The sequence below is a fragment of the Lissotriton vulgaris genome, chromosome 7 (genome assembly GCF_964263255.1).
Source record: "Lissotriton vulgaris chromosome 7, aLisVul1.2, whole genome shotgun sequence".
Lineage (NCBI taxonomy): Eukaryota > Metazoa > Chordata > Amphibia > Caudata > Salamandridae > Lissotriton > Lissotriton vulgaris.
The window spans coordinates 1,674,265,274-1,674,286,824 of NC_141695.1; the positions used below are offsets into that span (position 1 = coordinate 1,674,265,274).

The 21,551-nt window shown below is 45.7% G+C and overlaps 1 protein-coding gene across 3 annotated transcripts in view; it reads left to right on the forward strand.

Annotated features, from left to right (window-relative positions):
* The window catches only part of RAD21L1 (RAD21 cohesin complex component like 1), a 1,036,426-nt gene that overhangs the window by 373,913 nt on the left and 640,962 nt on the right, over nt 1–21,551 (forward strand). For all 3 annotated transcript variants that reach the window (XM_086932732.1, XM_086932731.1, XM_086932733.1), the window contains one exon: nt 884–983. In XM_086932732.1, the coding sequence (XP_086788858.1) occupies nt 884–983 (100 nt within the window). The remainder of the gene's footprint in view (nt 1–883; nt 984–21,551) is intronic.

The window sequence follows — 21,551 nt, forward strand, 5'->3', positions numbered from 1 at the left end:
GACAAGCAGTGCTAAAAACACTTTCAAATAAATGCAACTTCCACTGGTTAGCCACCGCTTTGGGAGATTACTGCTATACAATCTAAGCAAAGCATCTGTATCTACAGCACACATGCCTCGAACGGATTGTTACCCTGTAAGCATCTGTTCTTGGCATCTAGAGCAGTAAATTCACATGCGCCCTCCCTACTCCCCGGACACCTGTGGTTGTTGCAGTTCTTATTATTCACAATACATACGCATGGACATTTATATAGTACACCTACTTCATTCCCACCCTTTTGCAGGAAACAATCTAACAATGGAGTTGATATCCATGCGCAGCATCACCAAAATGAGTCCCCTTACCTTGTGACTGAAAAAGACTTCTTTGAAGAAAAACTTGAAAACATCCAGACCCAACACTAGATGGCAGGAGTATGCAAAGCCTGGGAATTACTGCTCTACATGCCAAGAACAGATACTTACAGGAAAAGTAACCAAATTCTTCATATTTTATTAGTAACTGTTCCGCATTCGAGGGTATACAACACAATTTAATGAGTTTGGGAATTAGTTTAAGTCGTACAGTGCAAATCACAGTTAAATTTTGTCATGCTGATAGCTCCTATTCTAAACCATTCGGATGACTAGTGCAAAATATTGGAGACCAGACTAGACCTAATCATGATTAATATGGGTGTTAGTTTCTTAGTGGATTTCCATTTGCACCTCCTAAATGTGTATATATGTCCTGGATTTTAAGATGTTAATTCTTGCATCTTTACGTAACTTTTTTGAAGTGATATTATACGAAAAAGTACTTTGTACCTACTGCCAATAAAGATGATCATTATTATTAATTTCAAATGAAGCTTCATTTGTCTCTTGTGTTTTGAAATAGGTGTAGTTGATCTTCCTGGAGATAATCTGGAAGCCACTTACAATGCCATAACCCTGCCTGAAGAGTTTCATGAATTTGAAATGAAGCTTCCTGACATAAAGTAATTCTTTTATTGACCTGTTGTAACATTCATGTTATCTGCTTATTAACCCAGTGTCCTAGTATGTGGAGTGTATAAAACATATTGTAGGTAATAAAGCTTAGTAGTGCATATATTTATCTAGAAAATAGATGATCGAAAAACAGTGACTTGCTGGTTTCTTTTTTCCTCATCCAAATGTGAAACAAAATGTTGTTAATTCGTACTCCTGGCATCTACTGTTGTGTTCGGACTTGTGCAACTTGTTTTTCTTTGAAGTAGTCTTCTAGATATAGTGACTCCACCCAGTGCTGGTAATGTTTGTGGATCAGTTAGATTGTGTTTTTTTTCCTTCACCATCTGATTTCAGACGTGTCACCAAGCTCCAGTGCGACACCTTGTAGTGTTGTTGCTGGGCCCGTTGAGATTCTCTAGACTCGGAGACAACAAGCTTACCCAAAGTTTTGCGCACACTCCTCTCAGTCCCCAGTCCACTTTCTCATGCCCTATGGAGCCTTATATGCAGCAACTGCCAAGTGTTTCACCGAGTATCCATGAGCAGACCTGCATCAGCTGTGCTGCCTGGTCCGCCTTCCGTAAGAAGACCATGCACTAGCGTAGAGTTCGATGCACTGCATACGCTTCCATGGTGCACCACCATAGCAATGACACTCCGGATATCCTCGGTGAACAGTATGTTGAAGCTGCAGCCAGGGACTTCTACCACAGAGGTCAAGGTCTTCTCCCAGGAAGAGAGCTCTGTCTCCGAAGTTGAAGTTGATGAGCTGCCAGCTCCCCAACATCATCCACGAAGACTGCTACTTTGAGTAAGACCACCCCCTGTCCTCCACATCTTGGGCACTGTACAGAGGCTGAGCATCACCCTGGAGGGTGTCGAGCTTTGAACCCAGTACCCTGCCAGGGTGCTTCCGGTCCACCACATCCAGAAAGCCATGGTTGGTACAAACAGTACGCTTTGGACCGGACGCCTATGCAGCTCCTGGATCTGGAGATCATACTGAATCCATGCTATTTGGCTCCAACCGCCCTGTCTGCACCAGTGTCAGACGCCCTCAAGAATATCAGGTACAAAACCCTCAGTCAAAATCCACCTCAAAGCTGAAAACCCAGCAGCCCGTTGCAGTGCCAAAACACTCTGCATCCATGGCACCATCTTTATCTGCCTCTGAGGATTATCACTCCTTCCTACAATGCCTTCAGGATGAACTCAATGCGTGGCAGCCGCAGATCCTCATACACCCACAAACTAGTTGGATCCTTACTGCTCCTCCTCCACCAAAAGCTGAAGACTCTGCTTCACACATGAGGAAGTTGATCTTTAAGGGGGCCCTCTACCAACCAATGGAGCCTGTGCCTAAGATCCCTCAGCGCCTGGAAAGAGGCACTAGTCCTCCACCTCCTCTTCCTAGTCTGCCTCCACCTCACCTTTTCCCTCTTGCTCCTTTGCCTTCCTCTCCACCTCCTTCAGCCCTATCACTTGCTGTTCCTTCATTTCACTCTTCAGAAGTGTCACCACATTTTTGGTTTGGTGGAGACAGTTCAGGGTCCCCTCATGATCATTATGACATACATTTGGATCCACACCCTCATAATGAACTGTGGCCCGATTATCATGACCCACCTGGGGATACTGACCCTGACTTGTACACTGCAAAGCCTTCCTGCCTGAAGACACCAGCTCCTACCACAAGGTCCTCCAAAGGGCGGCCACATACCATAAGGTCGAGATGCATAAGCTACCGGAGGATAACTACTTCTTGAAGAAAATCTCTTCCACCCAACATTCCATGCATTACCTCCACATGCTATAAGAAATGCTTAAACCTTTTCCTGACCTTTTTAAGGAGCCTGTAAAGGCCATGCTTAATACCCCTAGGGTGGATAATAAGTATAAGGCTCCCCTTCTGACCCTGTTTACATTAGGGGACCGCTTTCACCTGACTCCCTTGTCGTGCATACTGCCTGTAAGCGTGTCAGTGCCCATGGCACTGATAATGCACCACCTCCAGACAGGGAAAGTAAAAACATATATGCTGCAGGGAAAATACGCTGCCACACATTAGTGCTTTGTCAATTCTATTGGTTAGCTTTCTGGGTAACAACAGGGTGTACTGGGATGGGATGAGAGTTTTGTTCAGCACCTTCCTGACCTGTACAACAAAAGGGGAAAAGGACTTGTGGCAGAGAGCATGCTCATCTCCAACACCAAGGTTCGGTGTGCATTTCATGCTGCGGACACTGCAGCCTGTGGAATAAGTTCAAGTGTCCTTCTTCGCTGATACATCTGGCTGCATGTTTCCAGCACCAAGAAGTCATCTAGCAGAACCTGCTCAACCTGCACTTTGATTTGGAGCACCTGTTTGGACTGCAGGTTGACCCGATGCGTGAAAAGATATAGGACACTGGCAACTTTCTCTGCTCCTAAGACCCATGCAGGTAGTTGGACCGGAGGAGTCTGGGATTCAGTCCCCACAATCGCGTGGGGTCAGCACTGCTCCACTCTGCAGTCTGGAAGCTCCTCATAAGGCATGATCAATTCCTGCCGAGACACGCCTCCACCTTGGGCCTCTGTGGTGTCAAACAAGCAATTGCAAAGACAGTGAGGGGATGCAGACAGCTCGCCCATATGCCATGGTCCTGAGACTGCAAATCCTGTCTCGATATGTAACGGAAGCCAATGATTCTGACGAATGATAATTCCCCACCTACAGAGTTGCACTGTAATAGAGCAATTTGTGGCTGGCACTCTAACACTCCTGCACAACCACCGCAAGACTCCCAACACCCCTCTCTAACATCTTTCTTGAGGAAACATGGCAAGAGGCTGAAGCAATTATTTTGCTGCTGTTTTTCGGATCTGGTATGGTCATGCCATATCTTGGGCAGACTCTTCTTTCTTTAGGCAGCCATTATGACACCATTTCCCCCAAAAAATGAGCATTGGTATCTTTCTGGTGCATTCAGCTTCTCGCTATGCTTATTTCTGTGACTTTAATGCCTCTTAAGCAACAACACAGTTTTTTCCTCTGTGAATTTGCATTCGTATGACAACACTTGTTTTTTTCCCTTTTGAATAATGAAGATCTTCTTGGTTCATGAATTTATTGAAGACCCCCAAAATGGAGAACCGGTAGTACAGGCGAGTAACTGTTCCTTTCTCATAGATGGTAATGCAGTCTTAGGAAAAAACGTGGTGTTTTTTTTCCCTCTATGTAGCTGGTATCTCTAATTTGCCGGTGCGGGTAATTTTTTCCTGGGTTTTGGGGAGCAAGTGATATCTGGCCAGTTTCCTTTGTTGGCACTGTGTCTTATCTCTGGTGGCCTTTGGCACTACTACAGTCTAAATGGAAAACCAAATAACTCCTTTTATGCAATTGAGTGTCTAGCATTTGCAAATAGACCTAGATTGCTTACATTTTGAGAGCTTAAACTTTAAACGACGGGCAAACATGTTTCATTAATCGTAGTGTCCGATCAGAGAAATTCAATTACATGCACATCTGGCCTCCGTGGCCTTTGGAGAGAGGATAAGTAGTGAGTGACACGCAGTGGGTACAAGGGAGTTGGACCACAAGGCCTTTCATTTATAACACTGCAATCCAGTTTCTTGAGTAATGCAATAGCCCTGTTTTGTGGTACTTGCCCATTTTTTTGATGAATATGACCATGCTTAATTGTCTCTCCTCTGGGCTTTAAAATGGTGCCAGTACTCATTTGGCTGATCTCCCTGATTCCCGAACCCCAATGCAATGCATGGTCACCACACTGATACAGCAGTTCTCCTCCAGGGGCTACTCATCAGTATTCATCGCATGAAATAGTCCCGTCCAGCGCTATCCAGTGTTGTCAGAGCAGCGTGTAAGCCCCTTGAAGGTCGGGTCTGTGCTCACTCCATGAGTGGTGATTTCTTCGACAGCCCTCTTTGCCAGAGTTCCTATCCGGGCGATCTGCACAGCGGCAACCTGGAGCTGTACTCATATGTTTACAAGACATTACTGCCTGGCTTCTTCAACGCAGAGTGACACAGCAGTGGGCCAGACACTCCTGAGGTGTGCTGTGTGCTGAGTGGAAAGACAGCTTCATGTCCAATAGAAGTCAACAGGGAAGGTGTGGTTGCAGTTTTTCAGAAGACCATTCCCAGTGGATCCTGAAGAAACCCCGTGGATGACAGAAGGTTGGAGAGTCACCCTACCAGTGGATACCCCAGGAACCAGGATACCTACACCAGGGAAGCAGGGTGCATAAATTCAAAGTGATGTCGTAAACTACCATAGACCATAATGGAGGACTTCAGAAAACATTTAGCTGGAGAAGACTGTGCAAGAGTCCGGTGAAATGAAAGGGTGGATTCTTGAAGTGAAAACCCTGTAAGCAGAGGGGACAGTGTCTATGCCACTCGGAGGTGACCAGGAGGACGGTTCTAAAGTGTTGATGGCAAACTTGTTGCTGCAGCTGTGAGCATCAGGCAACACCGAGGAAGACCAAGAGCTGTGCACAAGCTATCCCAAGTCTGAAGTCGAGAACTAGGGGGTCAGTGTCCAGCTGGACCACCAACAAGCCTTGGCAGCTGCAACAGGCGTGGAGAGCGAAGGAGCAATGTTGGGAACAGCAAGGTCCAAGGGACTTGCCGCAAACAGGAGAGTCAGAGCAGGCCCTGAGCAAGCAGAAGAGCCCACTGAAGCAGAAGCCCTCAGGAGGAACCACAGGCCAACGGCACAGGAGTCTCAAGAGGACCTAGAGTAGCTCACCAAGAAGGAAGGCCCACGGTGCAGAGGATACGGTGAGGATGCTGTACTTAGCAGTAGAAGATGCTGTAGGCTGGAGCTCCTTGTAGCCCGAAAATCTCTGGATTGCAGGGCCAAAAGGCCTTAGCAATGGCAGGTCGATGTGGTTCACAGGGGTTTGGCCCCAGCGGTTCCGACGAGGGATATTGGCCTTAAATTTGCAGAGAAGACAGGTCGGACTGCAAAGGAGTTGCCGAACCACTACCTGTGTTGCTGAGCCTTTTGAAGTCCGTGGGACATCAGGAGCAGCTAAACAGTCCGCTTTGTTGCAGTGTCTGCAGATGCAGGAAGTGACTCCTTCACTCCAGTGCGTGATTACTTCGGGTGTCCTCGATGCCCACAGACCTGGTGACGATCCTGGAAGAAACACAGACGAAGACTTGCAGAACAGCAAGCCCAGAAGCAGGAGTCTTCCTTGATGCAGCCTGGATTACAGGTGAAGTCTAAGTGCCCAGACGGTCGAAGACTGATGTGGTTTCAGTCTTGTGTCTTGTTCCAGGACGAATCTGAAGAGCTACCCACAGGTAAGCCCTCAAGTATCCTAGGGGTAGGGTTGGAACAACTCAAGGGTCCCTCCCATAAGAGGGGCTGGACAAAGAGGAGGATACTCCCATATGCTTTTTCCATTTCACACCAGAGCGGTACCCAAGGACTTCCTGAACTTGTTTCAACTGGAGTATGCAAGGAAGGAACCAAATGCGCTCTTCAAAACAGTCTGGTGGCGCTGGCAAGTGCCCCAACCCAGTACACTAAGTCCTGTCTGGGAGGTGGTCACACCTCCCTTCAACAGGAAACATATTGTTCTACCTTTCCCTGCTTGAGCTTGGCTCAGCAGCAGGAGGGCAGGATCGTGTCAGTGGACGGCAGCAGCACTAGCTTGCTTTCAGACCCTGAAAGGCTAGTACCGATAATACAGAGTGGTTCCCCAAGGGAGCCCCCAGAATGTGGGATCATACTTCAAACACTGGAATCGGAGTTTGGGTTTGATTTAAACATGTTTGATACCAAACATAACCTGGTTCGATGTAGCCATTATACAGCTAAATATCTCGAAATGACTGATGTCCACTATATGTATTAAAATGGCTGACCACACTTGCAAAGCCTGGAGAATGGACTCTGGGGGTTGTAGTGGTGTCCTGCTCATGCAGGAGCACCCTCACACTTATAAACAAGCACCCTGCCTTCAGGACTAAAAGTGATACCACAGGGGTGACTTAGAGGGTTTTTAAGTGCAGTGATTTCCGATGTAAGAAAACGTATCTGTCATGAGAGGTGCAAGCCCCAACTCACACTGGCTGCAATGGCAGGCCTGTAGTCGCAGTTTAAGTGGACTCTCGTGGGTGGCACAATACATACTGCAGCCCATGGGAGATCCCTGGTGTACCTATGCCCTGGGTACCTTAGTACCATTTGTTTTTATTTGTTTATTGATTTTTTTGCAAAAAACTGAACAAAAGATACATTCACTTTTGCACAAAAGAAACAAAAGTAAATAAAAATGTGCAGGTCACATACAGTGTACAATACGTCACTTGAGCAGTATGAGGAGGAGTAGGAGGGTCATTGCCATTCCATATACATAGCTTCAGCAGGGCAACAGAGGCATCTCCCAAAGAGACGCATACCAAACAGACAATAATCCCACCTTGGTGTCTCAGGAGTCAACATCCACTTCGCCATAAAGCCACTACTGGTGGACACCTTAGTACCATTTACTAGGGACTTAAAAGGGTACACCAGAAACCAATTGTGGATGTACAGAAGTACTTATGGTAAATTTAGGGAGAAAGCACAGTGACTGGGATCCTGATTGGCAGGATCCTAGTCAGACTAGCCCAAACGTACTGACACCAAGCAAAAAGTGGGGGTAACCATGAAAACAGATCCTAGAGAAAGTCTGAGAAAGACCTGTGCCTCTGACTTCGTACTCCGTATTCACAAACATATTCTCCCTCCAGAGTCACACCGCATATGTAGTCTCAGAAAATAACACCTTTCCCAAGGTTCTCTTCTGGTACCATCAGTATCTCCCTACAATTCCTCAAAGACCACATGGGCGAACTCAGCCATCACCTCTGAGTTGGAGAAGCACTATCCGTGAGTGATCTAGCTGTAGAACAGCATCTGGAACTGGGTCAAGGTCCAGAATATCTCATACTGCATCATCCGGGCATAGGAGGTCCCCTTTTTGGTCCACAACGTCATGTTTCGAGATTATTCTCCTACCCTCTCGGATACACATCCAGCCAGTGTGTAACTAGTGGACGATCTCTCGCCCTTCAACAATGTCCTGATTAGAGGTGCAACAAAGTTGAATCTGAACATTGCAATGACGGCAAATTAATCTGGGATCTTCGAAACATTTATCACATAATAGCCTCAAAATCACTCTTGCCACTGGTGCCTGGACTCCTAGAGCCTGCAATGCATCTATTTCTAACTCCAGCATCTCTGAGGTATGCTCCATCTTGGATCTTTAAGAAATGCAATGCTTCTGATCAGGTACCTTTGTTCCAAAGAGTTGATCCTCCTCTGCATTCTATGATCGTGGCGGCCGCACGTAAATAACACTGTGCCACTTCTTCCTCTTCTTTGGTTCCACCTGACAAAGCGAGTAAGCAAATAGATGCCCTGGGAAAAAAGATGTGTGGAACATCGGCATCTTAAATGAAGGTTGCTAGTTCCTCAGCTCGGCTAGGAAGTTATGATAAATCCCTTTGGGATTCGCTAGCCAGATTCACAGAAGAGGAGGATTGGGAACAATTTTCTGGAAATACTCAATGAGGTTGACCTGGTTTTGAAACCAATCATTAGCGCAGGTGCAGAAGGGTCTGATCTAGGGCTGTAAGGTTATGCACACACATCTTTGTTAGAAAATCATCTTGGCTACGTCTTACTGGGTTGAAATCGGATGCATAACACTGAATTACGGACCTTCCATTTTCTGGTAACTCTCTGTTAGGTACGCATGCGGACAGGGAAATGTCCAGGATGAAAGCAGATTTGGAATCTCAAGGCCTAGAAAAGAAAAAGGAATTCTGCACAGGATACAGGCCTTACGACAGACCGTATTTCCAGCTGAGAGTTCAAACCCCTCACTGGCAACATCTGCAGCAGGCAAGATTACACTTACATCCTTGCAGACTATCTGGAGGAAAAGGTTCACAAAAATAGCAATCTGCAACAGCAGGAAAGCCTCCTGCAAAACGATGAATCTTCCGTTCCCCCCTTCACTGGTCCCTGCTTTGGTGAATAGAAGTATTGTCAATCCCTTCGTAGAGTGTCTGTCAATCAAAGACAGAGGAGTCTTAAATATTGGACAGAATAGCTGTTATCTTCACTTCAGGTCCCTTCCTACTACTGTCCTCGGCCAAAAACATCCTGGTACCAGCTAGACCTCTTGCAGTCGGTAGTCAACACCCTAATGCGAAAAGCGGCCATAAAGGAGGTTCCATGTCCTCAAAGGGGATAGAAGAGAAATGACGTTTACAAAGCGCACTAAACTTGAGGGTTTCTAAGCACTAGTACTTACTGAGTAACAGCCGATAGAGACCAAGAACAACACTCACAGAAGAGAGAAGAGAAGGGTTTTGAGATGCTTGCAAAATATGGAGCAGGATTCCAGAACTGCAATGTGCACAGGTAAAGTTTTCCACAATTTATCTGCCCCCTCTGAAAAGAAGCGGCCATCCCATCTGGTTTTGTGGAATCAAGGGGACAATCCCCTTCCTGTGGAAGGATCATCTGAGCAATCTTTGTACCACTGGAAAGATGTTCTAAAGAGCACAGTTCCTTGGTGGAGAGCCAGGAAGGCCATGCAAAGGGCTTTGTATAGTACCTGCTTGCATACTGACAGCCAGTGTAGGAAGCGAATGCCATCACTCAACACAAGATGTTATGGTAAATTTATAACGAGATGGGCTGTCGCATTCTGAACTACATCCTATTCAGCGAGGACTTATTGATGTTCAGATAGAAAGCATTGCAGTAGTCTAGGCAAGATGTTATCAAGGCGATGACCACTACCACTCAAAGTTCAGGAGGAATTAAAGAGAGCATTTCTTCAAAGTCCTCATGATGAAGAAATAGAAGTTGGCGGTACGACTGACCTGAGAGTCTAGGTTAAGTGAGTTAAAAATAAGCCCCAAGTTTTTAGCAGATTTTCCGGAGTGGTTAAAGGACCACGTGTTTGCAGTCACCAAAGCTCTGACCACACAGGGTGCTGAGCTCCGAAGACCAGGATCTCCATTTTTTCAGCATTCAATCTTAAAACGGTTATTCTTCATTGAATCGCTGATGCCACTTATACACTGTTTAAACTTTTCTGCTACCAGAGACAGATTGTCCGAAATAGAAACAATAATTTGAGTGCAGAGGAATTCAAGTCAGCAGTGTCCATAGAAAAGACAAACCTATCATTCTTAATGTTGAAATCTGAATTAAACCAAAGAATCTCATCTCTGCAATAGAGAGCGACAGTATCCCACCAGTTTGAGAGCTCTCCATAGACCGTTAGGAGGAATAGAGATCTCCTTTACCACCTTGAAGAGCTCATTTGGCAAACTACTTGCAGATCTGATTTTGTTAACATAGACAGAGGATTTGGATGCGCCAATAGCTTGCTTATGAGTAAGTAATAGCACTTTATGCTTTTATGGGAGATGTTCGTCCTCCATTTGCCAGCTTGCCTCTGGCATTGCTGTCTAAGGACCTCAAGTTTGTAGTGCTAGTATAACCCATCCAGCAAAATCTTCTGCAGTAGGATCCTGCAAATGGTTTGAGCCCCATGAAGGATTTTTTGCGGGCTCTATCCGTATCGGATGTGATTTTGCTCCAATTTCTGTATGATCAGATTTTTTGCAGCTCTAAAGGTCACCGCCCGGTGATCACCCTAACTTGAAGGGAATCCTCAACAGTCAAACCCTGATAGTTAATAAAGATGGCATCCAGCTTGTGACCAGCATTATGAGTGGGGATCTAACCATCTCAGTAAATCCAAAGTTTGCGACCAGCTCAAGAAAAGCATTTGATTCATTACAAGAATTAGCTTCGACATTAAAAGTGGACCGGTATTGGGGTTTTTACTCTTCGTAGAGAAGTTTGAGCTCTCACAAGAAGCCTCCCGTAGAGCAGTGCATGTGCGCTAGACTCAACCTAGAATCTGACTCTTAGAGCTTGTGCCACCTGTGGTAAGAAAAGGCTTAATTAGGAAGATGTCCATAAAGAATGTATTTATTGCCTTCATCCATCCCACAAGGTGAGGGACTTCAAAATATGCAGAACACTTTCTACTTAAACCCTCAAAGACCATGAGGGTAGACTTTTACTATGGCTGCTGATATTTAAATAAAAACTGCAGTCGTTTCTGAGGAGGAAAGTAGTGAGTGTTCTACTTTCTCGCATACATCTAAGAAGAGGGAGAGTTGTCACCATGGGTCACCTCAAAGGATCACACAGCCGTAAAAACCCACCATGGATCTTCACAAGGCTCCTCCCTTGAGGAAAACAAGAAAAAGGTATTCTCCAGACTCTAAACCGGAGTCTTCTACTCCATCTATATCCCTACTTTTTGAAATCTAGATCCTCTCCTGAGTCAGTTTCCAAAAATGAGCAAACTGGCTTAACATCAAATACGCCATCTAAAATCAAGATATCGACTGGCATTCTGTTGATGAACTATCCTTTTGACTTTCACCATCTTGAAGACTTACTCGACGACTGCATCTGCGTCAACAACTACTACTCCTTCAACTAGGTCCACTTCGTCGATGAGCGTGATGTCGACAAACCGTCAACTACCCAACTTTTGGAGAAGACTTTATCATCGAAACTAAAAAAAGCAAGACACCAGTGTTGGTTTGGACTGCACCATCAACAAGACTCATACCAACTCCAAAAAGTCTTAATCCTGAATGCACATCTCCTAGTAAGGTGTCCCCACTACGACCCAGCCGCTTGTTGGATTATGAAGAATCCGAGGATGAGTCCGCGACTTTTTGGTGCAGCTCACAGTCCTTCTAAACTGTACATAAAGGAGGGGAAGAAGATGAGGCTTATGAAGTGGTTTATCAGGGCCATCAATACATGGAGCAATACCATCACTATGCTACTCCATCCCCACCAGGCAGGGCCCAGGTTCCTGCTGCTTTGCTAAAAGATTTACAAAGCATGATTCAGAAATGCTACAAGCACTTTCTAACACCAGCTGAGGTGCAACACCCATCTGCAGTGGTATATACGCCTGCGCCAAAGTCACCGGACCAAATACATACTCCACCTACCCCAAGGATGAGGCCACAATCTTTCATCTCCATGCCTCCTCGTGAGAATTCCTCTACTACAGATGATGGAGATCGGGAAGATGAAACACCAGACAGTTAAATCGTCACCAACGAATGGAACGATTACCTGATCCCTCCACCATCACCACCAGCACCGCAACCAGTGGATTTTCCACTGGAAGAATTTGCTGGTTTTCACTCTTTAATGAAGAGAGCAGCCAATCATTTCCAGTTCCCCATTACTGTCAATCAATCGATCTGTTTTCTCTGATCTCAAAGAAAAATACAGGCAAACATTCAGAGCAATACCAATTGCAGATTATGTTTGGGAGGACGGAGTCAAAATAACAAAGACACCAGCTTCTCCCGCTGTGGTTCTTCCTAGGAGTGACACAAAATTTAAGGCACCAGAAGGCTCGCCTGCCTTTCTTACAGGACATCCAAAGCCTGATTTGGTTATTGCTTAGGCTGCACAAAGCAGTTATAAGAACCCTTCCTCCCCAGTCTCTACATCGCCTGACAGGGAGGGTAGGCATTTGGATAATATTGGTAAAAGATTTACAGTGATGTCTGGTACAACTGTCCGCGCAGTAAATTTCTCTGGCTATTCTGGGGCAATATAATCGCCAGATGTGGTCGGTCATCGCCACATACTTGGATTTCTTGCCTGAAAGCAAAAAGTCTGAGGCTACAAGGATCTTGGAGGAAGGGGAAACATCAGCATTCGAGATAATAGACTGCACAATCCGGCAATTCGCACAATCAGCTGTCCTTCGATGCCAGGGTTTTCTCAAAGCCACGTCATTCCGACCAGATAGCCAAACTAAAATTCTCGCTATGGCCTTTAGCAATTTGTTATTTGGTAGACACAGACACCCTACAGGTAATAACATCGGACACAAACAGCAAGGTCCTAGGAACTTTATAGTTCCTTAAGACTCCTTTTCCTAGAGCTTTTGGGCAAGGAACATACTTTTATCGCAGAGGATAACAGAAATATCAACCAATGTCTTACCAGCAGCCCATTCGGCCTGCCTATCCACCACACCAGCCATATCGAGCACTACCATCAGGAGCCTATTCCAAACAGACCAGAAGACACGCCTCTCCTGCCAGAGATACCAACAGAAAACAATGACCACCTCAAAGTTCCGATTACACCACATATACATCATGAGTCAGTGGGAGCCAGAATTTCCCAATACCTAGATCAATGGAGCAAAATCACTACGGAAAAATGAGTCCTGGATCTCATCACCTATGGCCATACCCTGGAGTTCATTCAGATTCCATCTCCTACTCCACCAACAAAATTCTTGCCATTTCATCTTCTTTGCAAGAAGGTATTGACTATGTTGGCAACGGGGACCATAGATCAGGTTCAGCATTCTCAAAGGAAAGGAGGGGTTTTACTGCAGTTTCTTCCTAGTAAGAAAGACATCAGGGGAATGGCAGCCTATTCTAAATCTGAGGAAACTCAGCAAGTACCTAAAGAAACCAAATTTCTGTATTATTACCCTCCAGGAAATCCTCCACCTCTTTAACCATGGAGATTTTCTAACCAGCCTTGATCTTCAAGATCCTTATTTACATGTCCCCATCAACCCCAGGCATTGCAAATTCCTCAGATTCACAGTAGCCGACACTCCTACCAATTCAAGGTACTTCCCTTTGACTTCCTGGATATTTACAAAATACCATGCCCCAGTGTCTGCCCACCTGCGATAAAAGGGTCTTCGAATTTTCACATACCTCGACAATTGGCTAATAAAGGCTCCATCCTTCCAGCAAGCGTCGAGGGATACTTTCACGTGTCTTCAGCTCTTTCACTCTGTGGGGCTCACGGTCAACTTTCAGAAGTCTCTCCATTCCCCTTCTGAGACCAGGCATTCTTGTCCTCAGATAGGCATCAGAAACTTTGATACTAGACAGCTATTTCGAAAAGAAAGTGCCTTAAGTTAGTCCCTACTCTGAAAAGTGTCATCTGATATCCTCTTAGTACCTCATGCTAGTCTTAAAATGCGTCCTTTTCAGGAGGAGTTGGACCCATAGTGGCTTCAAGTGGAAGGACTATTCAACATAATTCTGATCACCCCAGTAATCGACAAGTTCCAACAATCTGTCAATAGGACTGAGCGTCTTTCCTCCTCTTTCAGAGTACGTCATTACAACAGGCCCATCTGGCGCTCACTTACAAGATCTTCAAATTCAGGGCAAATCGACTCTGGACCAGTCCAAGATGCATATCAACTTCCTGGAGCCCTGAGCAATCTCGCTGGCTCGCCAAGCCTTCTTACCAAGGATTCAGGGGTCATTCCGTGTACAGACAGCATGACTAGTATGCATTACCTCAACAAACAAGGTGGTACAAGATACAAAGTTTTGTTTCAAAAAGCTCAAACTATCCGACAGTGGGCCCTACAACATCAAGTGACCATAAGAGCAGAACACCAACCAGGAGTAAAAAACTATCTTGCAGACACCTTGAGCAGGACAGCCCAGAGTTGTCACGAAAGGGAACTAAACCAACGTATTCTGGATGCCATATTCCAGCGATGCGGCAAGCACAAACTCTATCTTTTCGCATTTCAAGAGAACATGAAATGTCGGCTTTACGTCACCTGGTACCCTCAAAAAGGTCCTGGGGGAATGCTTTTTTGATAGGATGGTCCAAGATTTATGCCTACGCTTTTCCCGATCTCTTATTGCCAGGCTTCTCAGGAAAATGAAAAGAGAACCATGCCTGTTGATACTCATTTCTCCACAATGGCCCACACAACACTGGTTTACAGAGCGCCTCATGTTGTTGGAGGACAACCACATTCAGTAAATGAACAACATGCAGATCCTTTATCCAGACACGATTTCTGTGCATTTATCAGCCTGACTCCTGAACACCATGAGCTTGAGCACCTAGTTATTCCTGATGACTGTAAGAGTATCCTTGAGGGCCAGAACTGACACTAAAAACAAAACATATCCCCTCAAATGGACACAGTTTTGTTTATGGTGCAAGAAATCGAATGTACATCCTATCACATCGTCTCCATTTGATATCTCTAGTCAAATCTAGTCTGGTGCATTCCTCTGTTTAAAGTGCATTTAGCTGCTATATCAAGGTATAGACTAACCTTGGGGATCTCTTTCCTTGAGGTCTTGCAGATTAATTGTTCAGTATCTTAAAGGGCTATTCAGAGTACATGCTACTTTCTCCAGTATTACATCTTTCATAGACTCTCATGCTTGTATCTTCCCTGTCGTCATGGTGGGAGTCTCACGGTAACAGAATGACCAAAGCAGTATCATAGAGAAGAAAACTGCATAGAAAAGCCCATAGGGACTGTAGTATTTGGTAACCAGACCTCCTCATTGTTTGGTCCAAAAGTCAGCCAATCAGCATTGCTGCCTTGCCCTCACACTCCCCAGCAGAAGCTTCCTGCCTCAGATTTCTAACCGCCTTCGTGTGAGAAAGGAGTCTCCCTGAGCTCTGCTCAGTTTGCTGTTCCTGAGTGAACTATTGACCTTTTATTTCAACTATCTTCATCTGGATTAAGGTATTGTGTGTACCTATTTTCTTTCATAAAGGCTGAAAGCTCTAAAAAGTCTTTTCAGGCCTTGCAGATCCTATGGAAAGGCTAGGCTTTTCTCTGAAGATCCTCACAAAGACTGCTTATATTGTCTTCATCCTAAGCATGTGCGCCAAGGATTGTAAATATTGTAGAACCTTCTCTGCTAAAACTCTGAGAGACAGAGAGGCTCGTTTGCTGTTGTGGCTTCAAAAGAAGGCCGCATCAGACTCCGATTCTGAGGAGGAATCTTCTAACCTAACACCTAAAAAGAGAAAGGGTGGAACCTAAGAAGGTTAAATCAAAGGAGAAAGTGGCGTCATCTCTCCCTCTTACTCCCCTCAAGAAGCCGTCGGGTCAGAAAGGGGCAGGGTCTGCTCCGTCGACCAGTTCCCTGGTTTCTGCTGCAAAATCTGTGGTAAAGTATTCAGCCCCGTCAACAACCTCACCATTGACGACGACAGTTTCGACGACGGCGGCTCCGTCGACGACAGGAACTAAGGCAGCGTCGACGACGACTACGTCGACGAGTTTGACCATTCCATCGACGAAGAAACAGTCGACGACGACGTCGACGACTAAGGGATCAGTGACGAAGACGTCGACGACTCTGTCGACGGAGACTTCGTCGACGACGGTCCTGTCAACGATTGCTTTGGTGACGACGGCTCTGTCGACGATGGCTATGTCGTTGACGACACCGTCGACGAAGACTGTAATTTCAACGGCAAAGGCATTTAAATTGCCACAGTCGAAGACTTTGATCTCTATTCGCTCTTTTCAGTCGTAGAGGGGATCGGCGACCATAAGCAAATCTGCAGAATTCACGTCGTGGACACAGATTTCGCCTCTGCCACCATCCTCTTTGCTGGAACACGATTCAGAAGGAGAGGAGTCGTCAAGAGCTGCCTACAGCCCTTCACAACTTAGAATAAAGAGCCAGGACACAGATGAAGAAGAGGTGTTTTCCTTCAAAGAGAGAGCTCAATCTACAAGATATGAATCCTTCCAGGAAACATGTAATTATAATGAGGATGACGAGCAACAAGAAGAGTAGCCAGAGGAGTCAGTCTCCATACCTGTTTCTCTTGTCTCTGACCTGAGGTTCATGATTAACGACTATTATCGTCGTTTTCCAGAGGCAAATGCGCCTCCATCATCTACGCCGGTGGCTACAACGCAACCTCCAAAGACCCAATCTACTCCTCATGAGCAGGCTGTGAGATCACCACCAGTGATAACAATCAGAGACGATCTAACGGATTCTGATGATGATGACGATCAACCTGAGGAAGGTGAACTTGTACAAGATTCTACGGGACAGGACACCTACTCCTCCGCCAACCACTTCTCCTCCTCAGGACATTGGAGGATTCCATGACATTATGGAAAAAGCAGCTAAGAGGTTTGATTTGGAGATGGAGGTTAAAGAAACTGAATGTTTCTTATATAATTTCAAAGATGACGCCAGGAAATCTGCTCGCTCAATACCGATTATCCCTCACATTTGGGAAGAGGGCCTAAAAATTTTGAAGACACCGGCTTCCATCGCAGTTTCGTTTCCTAGAATCGAAAAGAAATTTAGAGCACCAGAGTCTGCAGCGGCCTGTCTGATAGGACACCCGAGACCGGAGTCTGTGGTGACGCAGGCGGCGCAGAGGAATTCAAAGAATCCAGTTGCTACTTCATTGGTGCCGCCGGACAAAGAAGGACGGAGGATGGATGGAGCCGGGAAGAGGTTTGCGGTCATGGCAGCCTCTAAGATTAAAGCAGCCAATGCTATGGCCCTTATTAGCCGTTTTAACAGGCAAATGTGGTCGGATTTGGCACCCATTCTGTCTGCACTAACGGAGGATAAGAAAGAAGAGGCAGCGGCTATCCTCCGAGATGGGGCAAAGTCTGCATCAGAATCTATTGACATTGCCATGGATGTTTCATCTATGGCGTTCAGGCAGATGGCAGGAGCAGTTTTGCTTCGAAGACAGGGTTGGTTAAAGGCATCATCCTTTCGACCGGAGGTGCAAGCGAAGATTGTGGACATGCCATTCGATGGCGAAAATTTATTTGGAAAGCACGTAGACGAAGCGCTACAGGGTATCAAATCAGACACTGATACAGCTAGAGCGCTGGGATCCCTTCAGCAAGGACAGTTCCAGTCCTTTCGTAAAAGAGGTGCAAGGGGCCAATCTAATCAGAGGTCTTCATATCAGACCAACAGATATCAGTTTTATAACCAACAAGGATATAGGCAATACAATACAGGCAATCAGTACAGGCCCTCCAACTCCTCTTTGCAGCAGCAGTCTAGGGGCAAGTCTTACAATAGAGGAAAGAATCAACAGTCTAACAGACAATGATCTCAGGCCGGCGCCCCCCACACAGCAGATCCCGGAAAACAACCACTATCGGTCTAAATACTTCAACAATTGGATGTCCATAACATCGGAAATGGGTTTTGGACGTAATAAGCAGAGGCCATACCCTAGAATTTGTGGAAATGCCACCAGATCATCCCCGGTGCTCAGACACCACCAACATCGTCAGGAGCTGCAAAAGGAAGTCCATTCACTATTGCAGAAGGGGGCTATAGAAGAAGTACCGCAACAACACAAAGGGAAAGGCTTCTATTCGCATTTCTTCCTCATCAAAAAGAAACAAACTCTGAAGTGGAGACAGGTATTGGATTTGAGGGATCTCAATCAATACATAAAGAAAATTCCCTTCCGAATGCTCTCATTGCAAGAGATCCTTCTAATGTTAAAAGAGAAAGACTACATGGCGTCATTGGATCTCATGGATGCGTATTTCCATATCCCAATTCATCGGAAGCACAGGAAGTATTTAAGATTCGCTGTGGAGAGTCGCCATTTCCAATTCAAGGTGTTGCCATTTGGCCTCAAATCGGCCTGAGGGTTTTTACCAAATGCATGGCCCCGGTGGCGGCCCACTTAAGGTTAAGAGGGCATTGCATTTACCCATATCTGGACGATTGGCTGGTGACAGGTCCATCATTCACAGGAGCCAGAAGGTCCCTTCAGTGCTGCATCCGGCTGTTCCATCGCTTAGGCCTAAGGACCAACTTGGAAAAGTCTTCACTGACTCTAGCTCAGGGCATTCACTTCTTAGAGGCATGGATATGCACCAAGGCAACGAAAGCATACCCGTCCGAGGAACGGATGAAGAAGATAATGGGCCTAGCAACATCCCTTCAGACAAAAAGGTTCACTTCTCTGAGGATGTACAAATCCTTGTTGGGGATGATGTCCTCTTGCATCCCACTGGTTCCAAACTGCCGTCTTCGAATGAGACCCTTGCAGGAACATCTGGACGAGCAGTGGGTTCAGTCCAAAGGAACCTTCGAAGATCTGATTACCATCACTCACCGTATGAAGGTGGCCATGTCATGGTGGAAGGTTCAGAAGAACTTAAATCAGGGTCTGAATTTTGTACCTCAGTATCACAAATATGTGATGACGACGGACGCTTCGTTGCAAGGATGGGGCGCGCACCTTCAAGAGCTGGAGATCCAGGGCCGCTGGTCAGAGTGGGAAGCAGAGCTTCACATAAATAAGTTAGAGCTCAAAGCGGTGTTTCTGGGACTCCAAGCTTTCCTGCCCAGAATCCAGAGCTGGTCGGTGCTCATTCAAACGGAAAGCACCACGACTATGTTTTATCTATTAAAACAGGGCCGAACAAGATCCAAACAACTTTCAGTGCTGGCGCAAAGAATCTGGAAATGGCTGATAAGTCACAACATTTCAATTCAGGTACAACATATGCAAGGCATCCTCAACACACGGGCAGATGTCCTGAGTCGCACCACGAGTGTAACGCACGAGTGGGAACTGCACGACACTCAGCTGCACAAAGTGTTTCAAAAATGGGGCACACCAACATTCAACTTGTTCGCAACCAGAGGCAATTCGAAATGCGTCCAAATACCCTCAGCGAGATTCCAAGGGAAATGCGTTTCACATGAATTGGACGGGAATGTTCGCTTACGCGTTCCCACCAATTCCCTTAATACCGCGAGTGCTTAGCAAAATGAGGTCAGAACCATGTCATGTCATTCTGATAGCACCAGCTTGGCCAAGACAGAAGTGGTTTTCAGATATACTACAGATGTCAAAAGGCAACAAAGTGCAATTACCGACATTCCAGAACCTCATTTCAATGAGCAACGGCCAGATTCTGCATCCAGACGTAGCATCGCTAAAATTATCCGCATGGAACCTCATGAGCGGGAATTCCAAGCCTTGAGCATTCCGCAAGACTGCAGACAAATTCTATCGCAATCTAGAGCTATGTCCACCAACAAGACATACACAGCAAAATGGATTAGTTTCTGCCACTGTTGTGCTAGTCAAAACCTACACACGTTGACGGTACCCCCTGAAGGTATTCTGCCTTACCTGTCGTCTTTATCTAAGGCAGGTCTGTCACATGCCTCATTGAAGGTGCATTTGGCGGCAAAATCAAGATTCAGGAGAGTGCCAGATGAGCAGTCTCTCTGGTCTCATAGACTAATAAAAGAGTTTGTTAGAGGGCTCTTTAGAGTTTTTCCACCCATTCAGCGCCCGCCAGTGCCCTGGCACCTCAATATAGTTTTGGCGCAACTTATGAGGCCACCTTTTCGAGCCTATACACAAGACAGACTTACAGTTCCTCTCGTGGAAGACAGCCCTACTGCTCGCCCTTACATCTGCGAGGAGGGTTAGCGAAATTCAAGCCTTTTCAGTAGAAGAGCCTTTTCTTCATTTTCGCCAGGACAGGGTTGCATTACCGACAAATCCTACATTCATACCCAAGGTCCCTACTTCTTTTCACCTCAACGAGCCAATTATTTTGCCTACTTTCTTCAGCAATCCCTCATCTGAAGCAGAAAGAGTGTTGTATTCTTTGGACATAGCTAGATGTTTAAAGTTCTACATAGAACGAACATAGACATTCCGCAAATCCAAACAGTTATTTATTGCATTTGAAGGACAAAGGAAGGGGCTTCCTCTGTCAAGACTGAGTATTGCCAGATGGCTATCATCGGCCATCATGAAATGTCATGAAAAAGCGGGAAAGCCGCTTCTTTCCAGAGTGAATGCTCATTCCACAAGGAAGATGGCGACATCAATGGCCTTGTTCGCAGGAGTGTCGCTGCCCGACATCTGCAGAGCAGCGACGTGGAAGTGTGTGCATTCATTTACCAAGCACTACTGTCTGGACACTGCGTGGAAAGAGGACACGGCAGTGGGACAAGCTGTTCTAAAACGTCTATTTCAATAAGGTATACTTTGGTTATCTGTTAATATTCTTTATAGTGTATATATATATATATATATATATATATATATATATATATATATATATTTATATAATGCTATTGTTATAGATGGTTTTATTATGTTTTCTTTCGAGAACTTGCACAATATGTTATAAAGGGGAATTCGGTTTTTATTCCTGTCTGACCTGTGTATTTTAAGATCATGTTCTAACATTGCTTCAGCTGCAGAACTTCCTTCTGGGTTCTATCCTGGAAACGCTGCAGGTTTTGTGACCTCTACTCTTACTACTCTGATACAAGCATGTGAATCTATGAAAGATGTAATACTGGAGAAGGAATTAGTTACTTACCTGTACACTATAGTTCTCCAGTATTATCTTCATAAATTCACATGCGCCCGCCCACCTCCCCGTTTCTCAGGCAGAACCTGTTTTCTCGGTATTTATCCATGTCTCTCACTCGGGGACGGAAATCTGAGGCAGGAAGCTTCTGCTGGGGAGTGTGAGGGCAGGGCAGCAATGCTGATTGGCTGACTTTTGGACCAAAGAATGAGGAGGTCTGGTTACCAAATACTACTGTCCCTATGGGCTTTTCTATGCAGTTTTCTTCTCTATGATACTGCTTTGGTCATTCTGTTCCCGTGAGACTCCCACCATGAT